This window comes from Dermochelys coriacea, chromosome 3 (assembly GCF_009764565.3).
Source record: "Dermochelys coriacea isolate rDerCor1 chromosome 3, rDerCor1.pri.v4, whole genome shotgun sequence".
Classification (NCBI taxonomy): domain Eukaryota; kingdom Metazoa; phylum Chordata; order Testudines; family Dermochelyidae; genus Dermochelys; species Dermochelys coriacea.
In genome coordinates, this window is record NC_050070.1 from 179,943,181 (window position 1) to 179,957,094 (window position 13,914).

General features: G+C 37.5%; 1 protein-coding gene across 4 annotated transcripts in view; it reads left to right on the forward strand.

The window, feature by feature from the left end:
- The window catches only part of PSME4 (proteasome activator subunit 4), a 228,156-nt gene that overhangs the window by 85,529 nt on the left and 128,713 nt on the right, over positions 1 to 13,914 (forward strand). For all 4 annotated transcript variants that reach the window (XM_038397749.2, XM_043511903.1, XM_043511904.1 and 1 more), the window contains 7 exons: positions 176 to 326; positions 2,492 to 2,590; positions 3,077 to 3,146; positions 3,720 to 3,787; positions 5,983 to 6,198; positions 8,344 to 8,501; positions 10,455 to 10,550. In XM_038397749.2, coding sequence (XP_038253677.1) covers positions 176 to 326; positions 2,492 to 2,590; positions 3,077 to 3,146; positions 3,720 to 3,787; positions 5,983 to 6,198; positions 8,344 to 8,501; positions 10,455 to 10,550 — 858 coding nt within the window. The remainder of the gene's footprint in view (positions 1 to 175; positions 327 to 2,491; positions 2,591 to 3,076; positions 3,147 to 3,719; positions 3,788 to 5,982; positions 6,199 to 8,343; positions 8,502 to 10,454; positions 10,551 to 13,914) is intronic.

The window sequence follows — 13,914 nt, forward strand, 5'->3', positions numbered from 1 at the left end:
CAAGCCTAAGTTAATTGTATCCAGTTTGCAAATTAATTCCAATTCAGCAGTCTCTCGTTGGAGTCTGTTTTTGAAGTTTTTTTTGTTGAAGGATAGCCTCTCTCAGCATGAAAATCTTCAAAGTAAGATTCTTTTTTATTCATTTACTAAATTTTGATTTGTTCCAATTATGTAGATGTTTTGGACTCATAGAAAGTAGCACACTAGAACAAACTAGAGAGGAGACTGAGACCGAGAAGATGACTCATCTCGAGAGTTTAGTGGAATTAGGTCTCTCTTCCACTTTCAGTACAATCCTCACTCAGTGTTCAAAAGAGATATTTAAGGTATGTGGAACTTTTGTACTGAAAAAAGAAAATGTTTACCTTTGGTTCATTTTCAGTTTTGTACAAGGAGGATTTTGTTCTTTCTATGATAGCGAAGCGCTTGCACATTTGAAACTTCTCTCTCGATAATGGCCGCACATTTGGACTTCTGATGAGAACCTGGAAAAGAAGAGCTAAATGCTTCATGATGTCTGCTTTGTCAAATACTACAATGATGTGCTCCAGTACAAAAGTCTTAGCTAAAACTTACTCTAAAGTGTATGCTCTACACTTAATACTCTTACTAACAGATAATCTAAAATCTAAATCTAAAGTAGAGGTCAATTTGGTTTAGCAAGGTTCCCCATTCATCTGCTAGTGGTGACTACTGAAGTCCCAGATACCGTCTTCTCTCCCCCAGAGGTTTGAAATCGCTATTACTGTGGCTTCTCTGTCCACCAGTGTTATAAGCAAAGTCCTTCCCTGAATCTTATAGTAAAAACTCTGTCCTTGTGATATTTAAATTACAGTTCATGTGTGTTTGGACACTTAGCATGCAAAAATTAAGCCGCTTCATCAAGCGTTCATGAAAAATAGTAGTTTGTATGGCTTCTTTTGGTTTAATATAAACCTTCTAAGTGTTGTTGCTGTTATAAAGTATTAATCTGTATATCTTCCAGTTGAATGGGTTAATTGTTTCATTATTTGGATAGTAAGTAGTCACCTGCAGGCTGCACTGCATTTTATCTAACTTGTCCTACAGATAGGTGACAGAATTAAGCTCTTTTCTTTTAAATGGCACTTAACAAAATGTTTAAGGCTCTTCCCCTTCTATGGGTCTAGCTTTGTAGGATGTGAGGAAAAGTAAAGATGCTTGTATGTGGGGATAGGAACTAAACCTCCAGTTTGCAAACCTTCTGAAAATCCAAAGTGGAGGCAGGGAAAGCAGCTGATCTAGAACTGGTCCAGCACCATTGCCAGGATCTGGCTCCTTTCACCCAATATGGTGGCAGGAAAACGTGTGTTTTGGGCCACTCAGTTGTGAGGAGGGAGAGGCAGAGAGGTGAGAGCCTACCACAGAGGGAGTGGGATACTTCTCTGAAGAGTTCTGTGGCTTACTTGATGAAAACCTCTTCTTTTGTGTGTGTGTCTTTTTGGAAGCATCCTAAAGCTGAATTGGATATTGGATATAGACTTCCCCTGCTAACCAGCAATAGGTCTTAGATTTCCTCTAGCTGCCTTCATTCCCATGGGGAACTCCCCTGAGGAGTATATTTGCCAATATCGATGGCAGTATCCCAATACGGCATCATCTGGGGCGCTACTTATGTGTGTTGTTTTTTTTTTCTACACTCAATGTCATCGGACCCCTGACTTTATTAATGAGAAAATACAACCTTACAAAAAAATCAAAGACTTAAAAATATTGCCATGCTTAATATAAGAGTTACCTGTATTTGAAGCATTTTCAGTGGTGATGCCCACCCTTTATCTTTTAAGTTGTAGCTGTTGCAGGAAAATTTCTTTTCTGTGAGCGTCTATTTTCTTCTCATGTTGTAACAAAGTGAAAGTTACTTGGGGGAAAAAAGAAAAGGAGTACTTGTGGCACCTTAGAGACTAACACATTTATTTGAGAATAAGCTTTCGTGAGCTACAGCTTGCTTCGTCGGATGCATGGGGGAAAAGTTCTCAGACTGTGAAGCTCTTTGTCCCAAACATATTGTAGCATCCTTATCTTCCAATGCAGTGAACTTGACATAGTCTGCAGAAGCTTCCTGTAACAAGCCAGCCATGCCATACAAGCAAGGAACTATGCAGGATTTTCTCTCTGTCAATAAGTTGCTGTCTTTCCCCTTCTTCCTCCCCCCTTCCCTCCCCGCACTACACTACACAACATCTATAACTAAAGCTAATTGAATGGGTGATCTCTCCATACTAAACTTTCAAGCATTCTGAGTATTTAAAATGATTCTGCGGAATATCTATTTCTGACTTTCCAGTTCCATGTTTCTTCTGCTTTTCTTTGACATGCGCTTTTGACAGTAACATTTTACAGAATAACAATGAGGACATGATTTGCCACACACATGCATCACCTCTATTCATATGTACAGTACTGCAGTACATTGCTCTGTTCAAAAGATGGTTGATGAGATAAATTTTTTCCTCTTCTGTATTCCACTTAGGTTGCTTTGGAAAAAGTTTTTAACTTCGCTGTTTCAAATATATTTGAGACAAGAGTTGCTGGTCGGATGGTTGCTGACATGTGTCGGGCTGCAGTAAAAGTGAGAAAAAGAGAAGTTTTATTTCACTAGGAGTTGCATACAAGACATTTAATTTACATACAAAACTATTACAACTTACTGAACCTGCATTATTATTGTGGAAAACTTTAAATGTGTTTGGAAATTTAGGTTTTTCTTACAATCTATCTGTATTTATCCTGATTAAAATCTAATAGTTGTAATGGGATGAAAATGTAACAGGTTAAATAGTTTGTGAGTATAATTTAAAATCCATAGGACTGCAAGTTTGAGATGCAGTTTGTGTTACACTTTAAATATACCATTGTGCTTGCTGAGAATTAAAAGTATAGAATCAAACTCCAACCATCAAAAAGTTTTAGGTTGAATAACAGCCAAGCTGAGTAAGGTCCTGTTCTTATTTCTTTTCTTTTCTGTTGTAAATAATATTGAGATGATGCTGATTCTTTTTCTTGTTTATCACCATAAGATCTTGTTTAAATTGATTATTTATGATAATGTTTTCAGTGCTGCCCTGAGGAATCTCTGAAGCTCTTTGTGCCCCAGTGCTGCAGTGTTATAACTCATCTTACCATAAGTAAGTTCAGAAGATTTCAAATGTATTCCACTAGCTTCGTACAGGATTGAGTTTTGCTGATCTAAAACATAGAATTGGTGTTTTAAAATCTGCATCTACTCTTTGGAGAATATTCTTCTTTCTTCTATAAATTAGTCATCTGACTGACGGGGAAAGAATAAGTGAGAAGAGAGTGCTTTTATTAGGATGTGTATAGAAAGATTGTTTGTAAGCAAATTCTAAAGAAATGTGGTTTCCAAAAGTCATTTCAAGAGATAAATATTAACAAACTTTTCGTCTGCCATGTTTAATAAAAGCACTTATAAGAATAGATTTGACTCTCTGATTCCTGAATTAGTATTAAATAAATGCATTTACTTCTTGATGAACACACTTGGCATCTGGTAGGTGGGAATTAAATATGAATTTGAAGGTTGGAGGTGGTTAAACATTCATAAATGTAAGACTCTGGATGTGAATGCCTGAGCTGATTTGTAATACTCAAGTGGATTTAACTTTTGAAATTGGAAAACTTTTATATGAACATTTAACTTCCATATAATAACAGTAGCGCTTAATACTTTTGCTCTTTAGATGATGATGTCTTGCATGATGAAGAGCTAGATAAGGAGCTACTCTGGAACCTTCAGCTTTTGTCAGAGGTATTCCAAAGAATGTTAAAAGTTAAATTCTGGTTGTCTCTTTGCATATCTGTTCCATCGTTGGCTCAACTTTAGCGCTTTTGGGAGGAAAGAAGTTCATTTTTGCTATTGCACTATTATACTTAAAGTTTACATATAGTATTTCATATAGTCTTTTTCCTAAAGACTGCAGAATTAAGCAAGAGTGGGTAATATATAGATTCATAGATACTAAGGTCAGAAGGGACCATTCTGATCATCTAGTCCGACCTCCTGCACAGCGCAGGCCACAGAATCTCACCCACCCACTCCTTCGAAAAACCTCACCTATGTCTGAGCTATTGAAGTCCTCAAATCGTGGTTTAAAGACTTCAAGGAGCAGAGAAGCCTCCCTCAAGTGACCCGTGACCCGTGCTACAGAGGAAGGTGAAAAAGCTCCAGGCCCTCTCCTATCTGCCCTGGAGGAAAATTCCTTCCCGACCCCAAATATGTCGATCAGCTAAACCCTGAGCATATGGGCAAGATTCACCAGCCAGATACTACAGAAAATTCTTTCCTGGGTAACTCAGATCCCATCCATCTAATATCCCATCTCAGGGGATTAGGCCTATTTATCCTGAATATTTAAAGATCAATTACTTACCAAAATCACATTATCCCATCAGACCATCTCCTCTATAAACTTATCGAGTAGAATCTTAAAACCAGATAGATCTTTTGCCCCCACTGCTTCCCTTGGAAGGCTATTCCAAAACTTCACTCCTCTGATGGTTAGAAATCTTCGTCTAATTTCAAGTCTAAACTTCCTGGTGGCCAGTTTATACCCATTTGTTCTTGTGTCCACATTGGTGCTGAGCTGAAATAATTCCTCTCCCTCCCTGGTATTTAACCCTCTGATATATTTATAGAGAGCAATCATATCTCCCCTCAACCTTCTTTTAGTTAGGCTAAACAAGCCAAGCTCCTTAAGTCTCCTTTCATAAGACAAGTTTTCCATTCCTCGGATCATCCTAGTAGCCCTTCTCTGAACCTGCTCCAGTTTGAATTCATCCTTTTTAAACATGATGTACATTACAGAAAATGAATGTATTAGTTATATGGGAAATAAATTTAAAGCGTTTGATTCTAGTACCAATAAAGGACAAGGGATGAAACTGTGCAAGAGAAGATATATATTTTAAAATGAAACTTGAAAAGATCCACTTGTGAAGGCAGAAATCTTGCACTTGATGGAGGTTGGACAGCACTGGGACTTGGAGAGGCCATAGAGTCAGGAGTTGCTGTTAGAATCATAGAATATCAGGGTTGGAAGGGACCCCAGAAGGTCATCTAGTCCAACCCCCTGCTCAAAGCAGGACCAAGTCCCAGTTAAATCATCCCAGCTAGGGCTTTGTCAAGCCTGACCTTAAAAACCTCTAAGGAAGGAGATTCTACCACCTCCCTAGGTAACGCATTCCAGTGTTTCACCACCCTCTTAGTGAAAAAGTTTTTCCTAATATCCAATCTAAACCTCCCCCATTGCAACTTGAGACCATTACTCCTCGTTCTGTCATCTGCTACCATTGAGAACAGTCTAGAGCCATCCTCTTTGAAACCCCCTTTCAGGTAGTTGAAAGCAGCTATCAAATCCCCCCTCATTCTTCTCTTCTGCAGACTAAACAATCCCAGCTCCCTCAGCCTCTCCTCATAAGTCATGTGCTCTAGACCCCTAATCATTTTCGTTGCCCTTCGTTGTACTCTTTCCAATTTATCCACATCCTTCCTGTAGTGTGGGGCCCAAAACTGGACACAGTACTCCAGATGAGGCCTCACCAGTGTCGAATAGAGGGGAACGATCACGTCCCTCGATCTGCTCGCTATGCCCCTACTTATACAACCCAAAATGCCATTGGCCTTCTTGGCAACAAGGGCACACTGCTGACTCATATCCAGCTTCTCGTCCACTGTCACCCCTAGGTCCTTTTCCGCAGAACTGCTGCCGAGCCATTCGGTCCCTAGTCTGTAGCGGTGCATTGGATTCTGTTGCATTAGTCAAGTTGATATTGTTTCATGTAGCAGCAGAATTGGATGTTTCTATACAAATTTAATGGAGCACCACTTTAAGAGTTAGTTTTATACCAGGTACTATGGACTTGTGTTGATCTTTATTATCCTGTGCTACAGCTCTTGAACTTCATTGGTTATGTTTACTTCTGAATGTTTACACCTTTTATTAGATCACTCGAGTGGATGGAAAGAAGTTGCTGCCATACAGGGAGCAGCTTGTGAAGATTCTGCAGCGAACCCTACATTTAACCTGTAAGCAGGGTTACATTCTGTCTTGTAACCTACTGCACCATCTTCTTCGTTCTACTACACTTATCTACCCCACAGAATACTGCAGTGTGCCAGGTGGCTTTGACAAGCCTCTTTCTGAATACTTTCCTATCAAGGCAAGGATTTTCTTTTATTTAGGATTAGAGGATTTGACAACCTTCTTTAAAAATGCTACTCTATTTTATTTGGGGGTTTTTATTTCAAGATTTATCAATACAGTGAATATGGAAAGTGTAATTGAAAGATGCTTTAAACTTTGAAACCTGCATTGCAAATTAGTAGCTATATTAACTGAAATAAACGTACACTAGTAGTTGAAAAGATTAATTTCTAAGTATTATGTTGAATAGCTTAATGACATGGAGCACACTTAGTATTGCTGATGTTCACACTACTATATTTATAGTGTAAAGCAAATTTATGATGATTATAGTTTTGTATTATGCCTAAATGTAGCAATTTATGATGAGCTGACTTGAGACCTGACAATCATGAGATGCAGCTAAATTGCTGTTAGCTTTAAAGTTGAGCAGTAAAGTTTTGGGTTCCTCAACACTCCACTGACCCTCTTTTTATGTTTAAAAAAAAAAAAAAGTCTAGACCTAGAAAATTATTAACATCTTTGATAGGGTCTCCCAAAGCATCATTACCTCACCTCCATATCTGATGACTCAGACTTATAGCCCTTCCTAGTTCCTCTTCCCCACATATGGGGACATATGATTTCATGAACAGTGAGAAATGTATGCAAAATAAGTAAATATGAATGTGTGTTTTTTTTAAGAACCTGATTTTCCACTACCTTGCTCTTTGTTTAATCATTTATGCCAGTAGAAAGTGGTTGGGAAACGAGACCATTTTATAAAAGGATCAGAACAGAGAAATATTAGACAAATATTTTAGGAGCAATATTTAAAGAAAAATAATCAGAATAAATGTACAGTGAAATTACACTCACATTTAAAATTCTATTAAAATATAAATAGATGCAGCGATAATAACAAAACATTAAATCGCAACTTGAATATTTTTGCTTGCCTTTTGGTTTTTATCTTCTTTGTGTTGACATACTAATATACAACAATGAGCAAGTTGTCAGCTGGTTTTCAGGTTATTAAGGGAGCCTTTTCTAGCAATAAAATTACATTTTAAGTAATCAGATTGTCTTTTGAAAAACTCCGAAATTGTAGTGGATGTCATCTTCATTGGTGGAAGCTAGTGCAGTTTTGTTGTATATATTTGTGTGAAAATCAAGTCATGTAGCTTTCTACCACTTGTTACTTCCATTATATGCATGCCTCAAAAAAAAAAAAAAAAAAAAAAACCCTGTTGTTCTGAATACTCATCCTGAAACTGAGGAGAAAACCCAATACTTCAGAGTTAATTATGCATATCACATGCTTTCTAAACAGACACTTTATTCCAACTGCTAATTTCATAAAAATCTATCATATGCTTCTTATAATATTTGTTTCTCTCTTAACTTGTCTTTCTACAAAGTAATATCCATGGAAGACTTGGATATTTTTCGAAAGATGACAAGTAACAGCAAGCTTTTTTTTTTTTTTTTTTTTTTTTTAACAAATGGACAATCCCTGTAATGTTAACTTTCCTCTTTACTGATTGTTTCTGAGGTCAACCAAACTAAAAGTTTTAGATGTAATATGATAAGATTATATTCTTAACTAACTCCATGAAGATAGGCAAGAACTGGAGCTGAAGAGGATGTTTGCGACGAGTTGCCAAGGATATGACAGTTAGCTGATTTAGAGCTCTTGCCATCATAAGCAGATATCAGCAGGTGTCTGTGAATTTGGAGGAAAGATAGGTGTTTAAGTACCATATCTGAATTCTGTCTAGAAATTGCAAAATAACAGGCCCCTTCCTATCTCAGGTATGAGTTGCTACAGCACAAAGCTTTTCTAATGTGCTGAGTCATCCCAAAATGTGCTAATGCAATATTTAACTGCAGGATTGTGTCAAATGGTAAGAATCTACTTCAGTGAGAACATCAAAATTGTCAGCGAGTTATTCCTTGCAAGTATATCTTTTATATTCTAGCTATTTGTTGCAGGTTTTGTATTGTTCTTGGATTGCCAACTAGATTTGAGTATAAATTTAGCTCCTTGAACTTGCGGTTATTTTTACTTATGGGTAGCCTTATATTTGGAAGTGATGTTATTCACATCTGTTAACTTTTTAATTAATGTTTGCTTCACATTTTACTAAGGGGAAATATCTTTTTGTTTTTGTTCTTATAGGACTGGGGTAAACCAGGTGACTTGTGGAACCTGAATATCCAGTGGCATGTTCCTTCATCTAAGGAAATAACCTTTGCCTATTACTTACTGGATTCTTTTCTTCAGCCAGAGCTCACCAAGCTAGAGCTCTATGCAAATGGAAAACAAGAAATGTCCAGGTCAGTAGTATCATGTGGTATACACTAGGTGTATACACTAGGTGACTCTATCCTGGACCTCCACTCCCATTCAGTCCTTGCCCCAGTCTTTCCTCCCCCACTAGCCCTTATGAACCCCTGTTTGTGACCCCCAGAAGCTCCATCTGAAAACTCTGGGCATTTTGGTGGATGCCCCTTGCTTTATATATGTGACAGATTCTTTTGAACTATAGTCAGAAACATCACAATGTACAAGCCCTTGAACATAGAGGTCTTTTCATCAATTTAACCTCCTTCCTAAAAGACTAAAGTACATGGACCTGTTGTTTTATAACTCATAAGTAGTATTATCTGATCAAGGTAAGAACTAAGTTTTTAGTGGTGTCCTTCATGAAGACAGACATGTGGGGCCCCTCCAGCTCTCTGTGTCCCTGTGAGCAGGTTCCCACATTTTCCTATATCCATGACAACCTCTTACCTGCTCCTGTCAATCATCTCTCTACAGAAATCCAGCCAAAAATATATTTTAAAGAGGAGCCAACCAGAGTGGGGAACTAGCATGGGATTTACAACCCATTTCTCTGGTTATATATCCCTTTTCCTTGCCCTGTGTCTGTCTTTTCTATTTATATTTTAAGCTTTTCAGGGCAGGGACCATCTCTTAATCTGTTTATATAATGTGTAGCATGATGAGACATCTGTCTTGGTTAGGGTATATAGGCTCTCTCAAAATATTAAAAAAAAAAAATATTGAGGGGAAAAAAAGCAGTAGCAGGGAAATAAATTCAAGAGCTTGAACTAGAAAATGAGAGGAAAACAGGGCAAGAGACCTAATAGAGGCCATTAGTGGTATTGCGGTTGGCTGGTAGATAACGGTTAGGGATGAATCTTAGATGAGTGCTGTGTACCCAAGTACAGAGATGTTTGAAATATTTTAGTGCTTGAGTTCCTTTTTCTCCCGAAGTTGCCAACTCCAATAGTTTGACACCAGTGTCTGAGAACTAGAAATCACGTTTTTGTGGATATTTGTCCTGGAAATAAAAGCACATATTTAGCAGTTTATGCTTAAGCCATATACAAAAATCAGTCGGGAGTAAATATCCTTAATATAAATATTTCCAGTCACTTTATACTGAAGTCATACAGGTGAAGATGAATAAAAAATTCAAATGTAGACATCAGTGTTTAAAAATATTAAGGATTCTTCACATCTAATGCATAATAGCTAAGGATTTTGTAATCAAGGAGCACTTCCCCCAAAAAATTAGTTAGGAATTCAAAAAACAGTGCCAGAAATTATTTTAAAATGTATAAACTCTGCTCATTTTTTTAATAAAAGGACAGAGGAATAACTTTGTAAGTAATGTAAATTTTCAATATAATACACAGGTCCCCCCTATATGATGGAAGTGGTCTAAGTTTTGATTTTAGGAGGCCACTCATTACCAATAGTTAGGAAAAAGTTATTTTGCTCTTCAAAATCTACAGTAGCACAGAGATAGCAAAACATTGTTTAAAAAAAAAATCTTCCTTGGAAAATGATCCCCGTCACACTAGAACATTTTATGTAATGAAGAAAATAAAAATTTTCAGATAATCTTTGGGGTTTGGAAAAATCAGTGTTATCTGTGCATTAAATTAGACTCTTTATGTCATGCTGCAGATGATTTCCCTCACTATTTCAGGATGGTGTGCAAAATATATAATTCGGAAAACTAAACTGTTGAGGATTAGGGCTTTGTGAAAGGAGGTGTATCATGAAAGGATTTTATGAAATGGTCTTTAAGATTAATGAATTAGAGAATCAGAAATGCTTGACTTGCCTACAGAGCACCTCTAGTGGGAAGAAGCTGCTAAGATTACCCAAGAAAAAACATCTTTATTAAAATAATTTATAAAAAGAAAATAAATAATCTTCACTTATTTTCTAACATTGAAATTTTTGACTTAAATGTTAACTTTTTTGACTTCCAGAGATGATGTACAGCAGTGTCTCACTATAGTGCACAACTGCCTAATTGGTTCGGGGAACATTCTACCTCCTCTAAAAGGAGAGAGGATAGCTCACCTGTAAGTAAGCTCTGTTGTATGTAGTTTATGAATAAGGTATTAAAATATTGTTAGTAATATATTTTTAGTACTATATTTTTAAACATTATAATATTTAATTTAGTACTCCTATTCTTTTTATTATTGCACAGTGAATTCTAAGACAGATTTTTGTGTGTGTGTGAATTCTTTGAAAACCAAACGTATCTAATGGCACTAAGGAAAATGCATGGTTTCAGGTTTGTGGTTCTATAAATACTTAGATATTTAAGATGTGAAATAATACTTAACATGTACACTTTTCATGCATAGATGTTAATATGCTTTACGAAGGTAGGTAGTCAGCATTGTATCATTGTCACCATTATACATATGAGGAAACTGAAGCACAGAGAGGTTAAGTAACTTAAGAATTATATAGTGAGACAGTGGTAGATGCAGGAATAGAGAACAGATCTGCTGGCTCTCAGGTTGTGACGCTTTTCTCCCCCCCCCCCCCCCGCCCTCCCATGCACACATACACTGGATCAAACAAGCTGTTTCCCTTGTGTCAAAATTACTTCATTGTTCAGTATGCAGACTTTCATTTAAAATATTTGTATCTTGCCTCATCACAAAGAGAACATGTACAATGTAAGCCAGTGTACTGCTGTCTTGTTCAGATTCTTACCAGACAACCTGAAAGAATAAAGCCATCAGGGCTCTGAGCTTCCCCTCTTATTTATAATGGGTTATTAACTTCAGAAAAGGTCAGAAATTGAATTTTGAGGTCTTTTGATACATTAAAAGAGCAGATTAGTTTCATTCCGATTAGGTTTCTGAATACCTATGCAAATGTGTAAGACCAGAAGTGAACCTGGCTACCTGCACCTGTATACTGTGGACTTCAGAAAATATATATTCTCTACTACAGTAAATTATAATTGTGAATGTAAAGGAATTTATTCCTGTTGCATGTTAGTAGTTCAGGCTTAAAATCTGTTCATTGTGCTATGGTTGGGATCATTTCCTCTTTTGAAAAATGTTGAAATATGGAAATTTAAATGCAACTATGAGTTAAAATGTATTCCTTCTGTTATCACAAGAGGCTGAAGAACTCTACAACATGTAGAGCTGTATTCTGGCTTTTATACCTGGAGCTTGCACTGGGCTACAAAATGAGCACTGAGGTGCTTCACGCAAACAGCAGCCTCTGGGAGTGGGAGTCCATGCCAGAGTGGGAGCTACAGAACCCTTTGGGAAGGTGTGAAATTGTCCTAGTCCTATTCTCTTGGCCAGTGTGGGAGGATAGTGGGGCCAGGGCTCCCACCACACCCTGTTGCTGCCTTCCCTCCTTGGGGTGCTTCAGTACTAGACACTTGCCAGGAGTGCAGAGACTGAGTTTGAGGCTGCCTTTTGCACAGGGTCACGAAAGAGGAAGAAAGACCCATTAAGTGGTTCCCCCACTATTACGCACTAGGATACAACTAGGCACAATCTAGTCCACAAGATGTCAAATAGCCATAGGAGTGGAACTTCTTTATCTGTGGTCACATACATTTATAAAAAATAAATTCAGTTGAGCAGTTGTTCACTGTCTCCTCCACCCAATCCCTAGGTCATGCTGTGTTTTCTAGAATTGAAGCTTTAATTTGATTCACCATCAAAGTGGAAGTTTTTTTTAATTAGGTGGTAAGATCCTCAGTACGCTCTTTAGTGAGTTGCGGCCAACGCTGGCTGGTCAGAAAATGGACTAAGACTGCTTTTTGGCTTTTCATTGCAGTTGATCGTTTAGTCTCTCCTGATTTGGAATTAGTACTGTTGGCCAATGTAACAGGGCAGTTCTCTGTCCCATTTAATATCCACACCATGCTGTTTATTTTAGATCCCTCCACCAAGACCTTTACAGTTTTGTGCAGCAGTAATTATGCACAATGGCCCTGGTATCCTCAGTGCTTCTCCCTGGGCCTATCAGGATTAGAGGTCTCCCTGAGTCTGGGCTCAGCTATCCCTGCTCTTTCCCTTACACTTCCTTCCTGTGCCTTTTTGTCAGCCCTCAGCTGAGGGGCTAATTAATCCTTTAGCTCACCCAGCCTGCTATCCTGATTAACTAAGTACATTTTGATGCCCCAATCAGCCCTCTGAGGGGAAGCTAATTTGTGTCAGTGATTGGAGCGCAGACTCGCCAGTTAACTCCCTGCATTCTGTCACAGGCAATAGCTGTAAGTTCCTGCTGGGAGACTTTATTCTTATCAGATATTTGCTTTTTTGTCTCTTTCGAATCAGATGAGACCTGGCCTACCAGTGAAATTTTAAATTACTGTTTGTTGCAATATTTTTGGAAGCTTTGCCTTTCTTGTTCTGGCTTAACAGGTGTGCATTGTTAACTAATATATAAGTTTTTAAAGTGTGTGTGTATATAAAAACGTGGCCTCAGAAATCAAATATCACAGATTTCTCTGCATCACTGTGTCTGAATTTTACAACTCGATAAATGTAACTAGTTTATTCTGTATATCTCTCAAGTCTCAAATTCCTTCATGCTGTCTCTCTCTTTTGGCAGCCTATTTCACATATTGATGACCCTTACGAAGAGACTGCTTTTGACATTTCATCTAAATCTTTTTTCCTTTAGTTTAACTGATGACCTCAGGTGACACCTTTGTCTTGTCATGTGAACAGATTTTATCCCTAGATCCTTGTATGATCCCATCAAGTCTTTTCCAAACCATGATTAAGATAATTCTCAATCATCTCTTTTCAAGGCTTAACTTAAAGCTCTTGAAGACTTCCCTCGAAAACCAGCCTTTCCTTTATCTAAATACCCCGTATAATTCTCCCCTTAACTTTAATTAATAGCTTTATAAAAGCTGAGTGATTGATGCTGTGCACTAGTATCCTAAATGTGATCCTGGCTTCTGGGGAAGGAAGAAGACTGATAGAAATACAGAAATCATTTTAGTTTCATGTCAAAATAAATTTTTCTGTTCCCAGAAGAAAAAGACATGAAGAGCTAAAATAAAGTTTTTCTGCAGCGAAAGTAGGATTTAATAAAGATAAATGGTCTGTCCTACAGGCAACCTTACCTCCGGAAAGCTAGGGCTGCCTGACTCAGAGTATTGCAGTATACCAGAATGAACATAAAGTTAATAAATAACAATAATAATAATAAGCTTTCATTTCTATGCCTTTTTTTTTTTTAACGTTGTATGCATTCTTGTATACTAGGATATTGTATGTGAATAACAGGTCCTACCAAAAAGGAACCCAAAACAAAAACCAGACAACAGAATTTGGAGATGTAACATCTTTAGGGTCTGGTTCCTTTAGGGAGGAGAATGATCTGAATAGCTGAGGCAACATACAGCTCTGCACACTAGATTGTATTGATGCTGTCTCTTCTGGC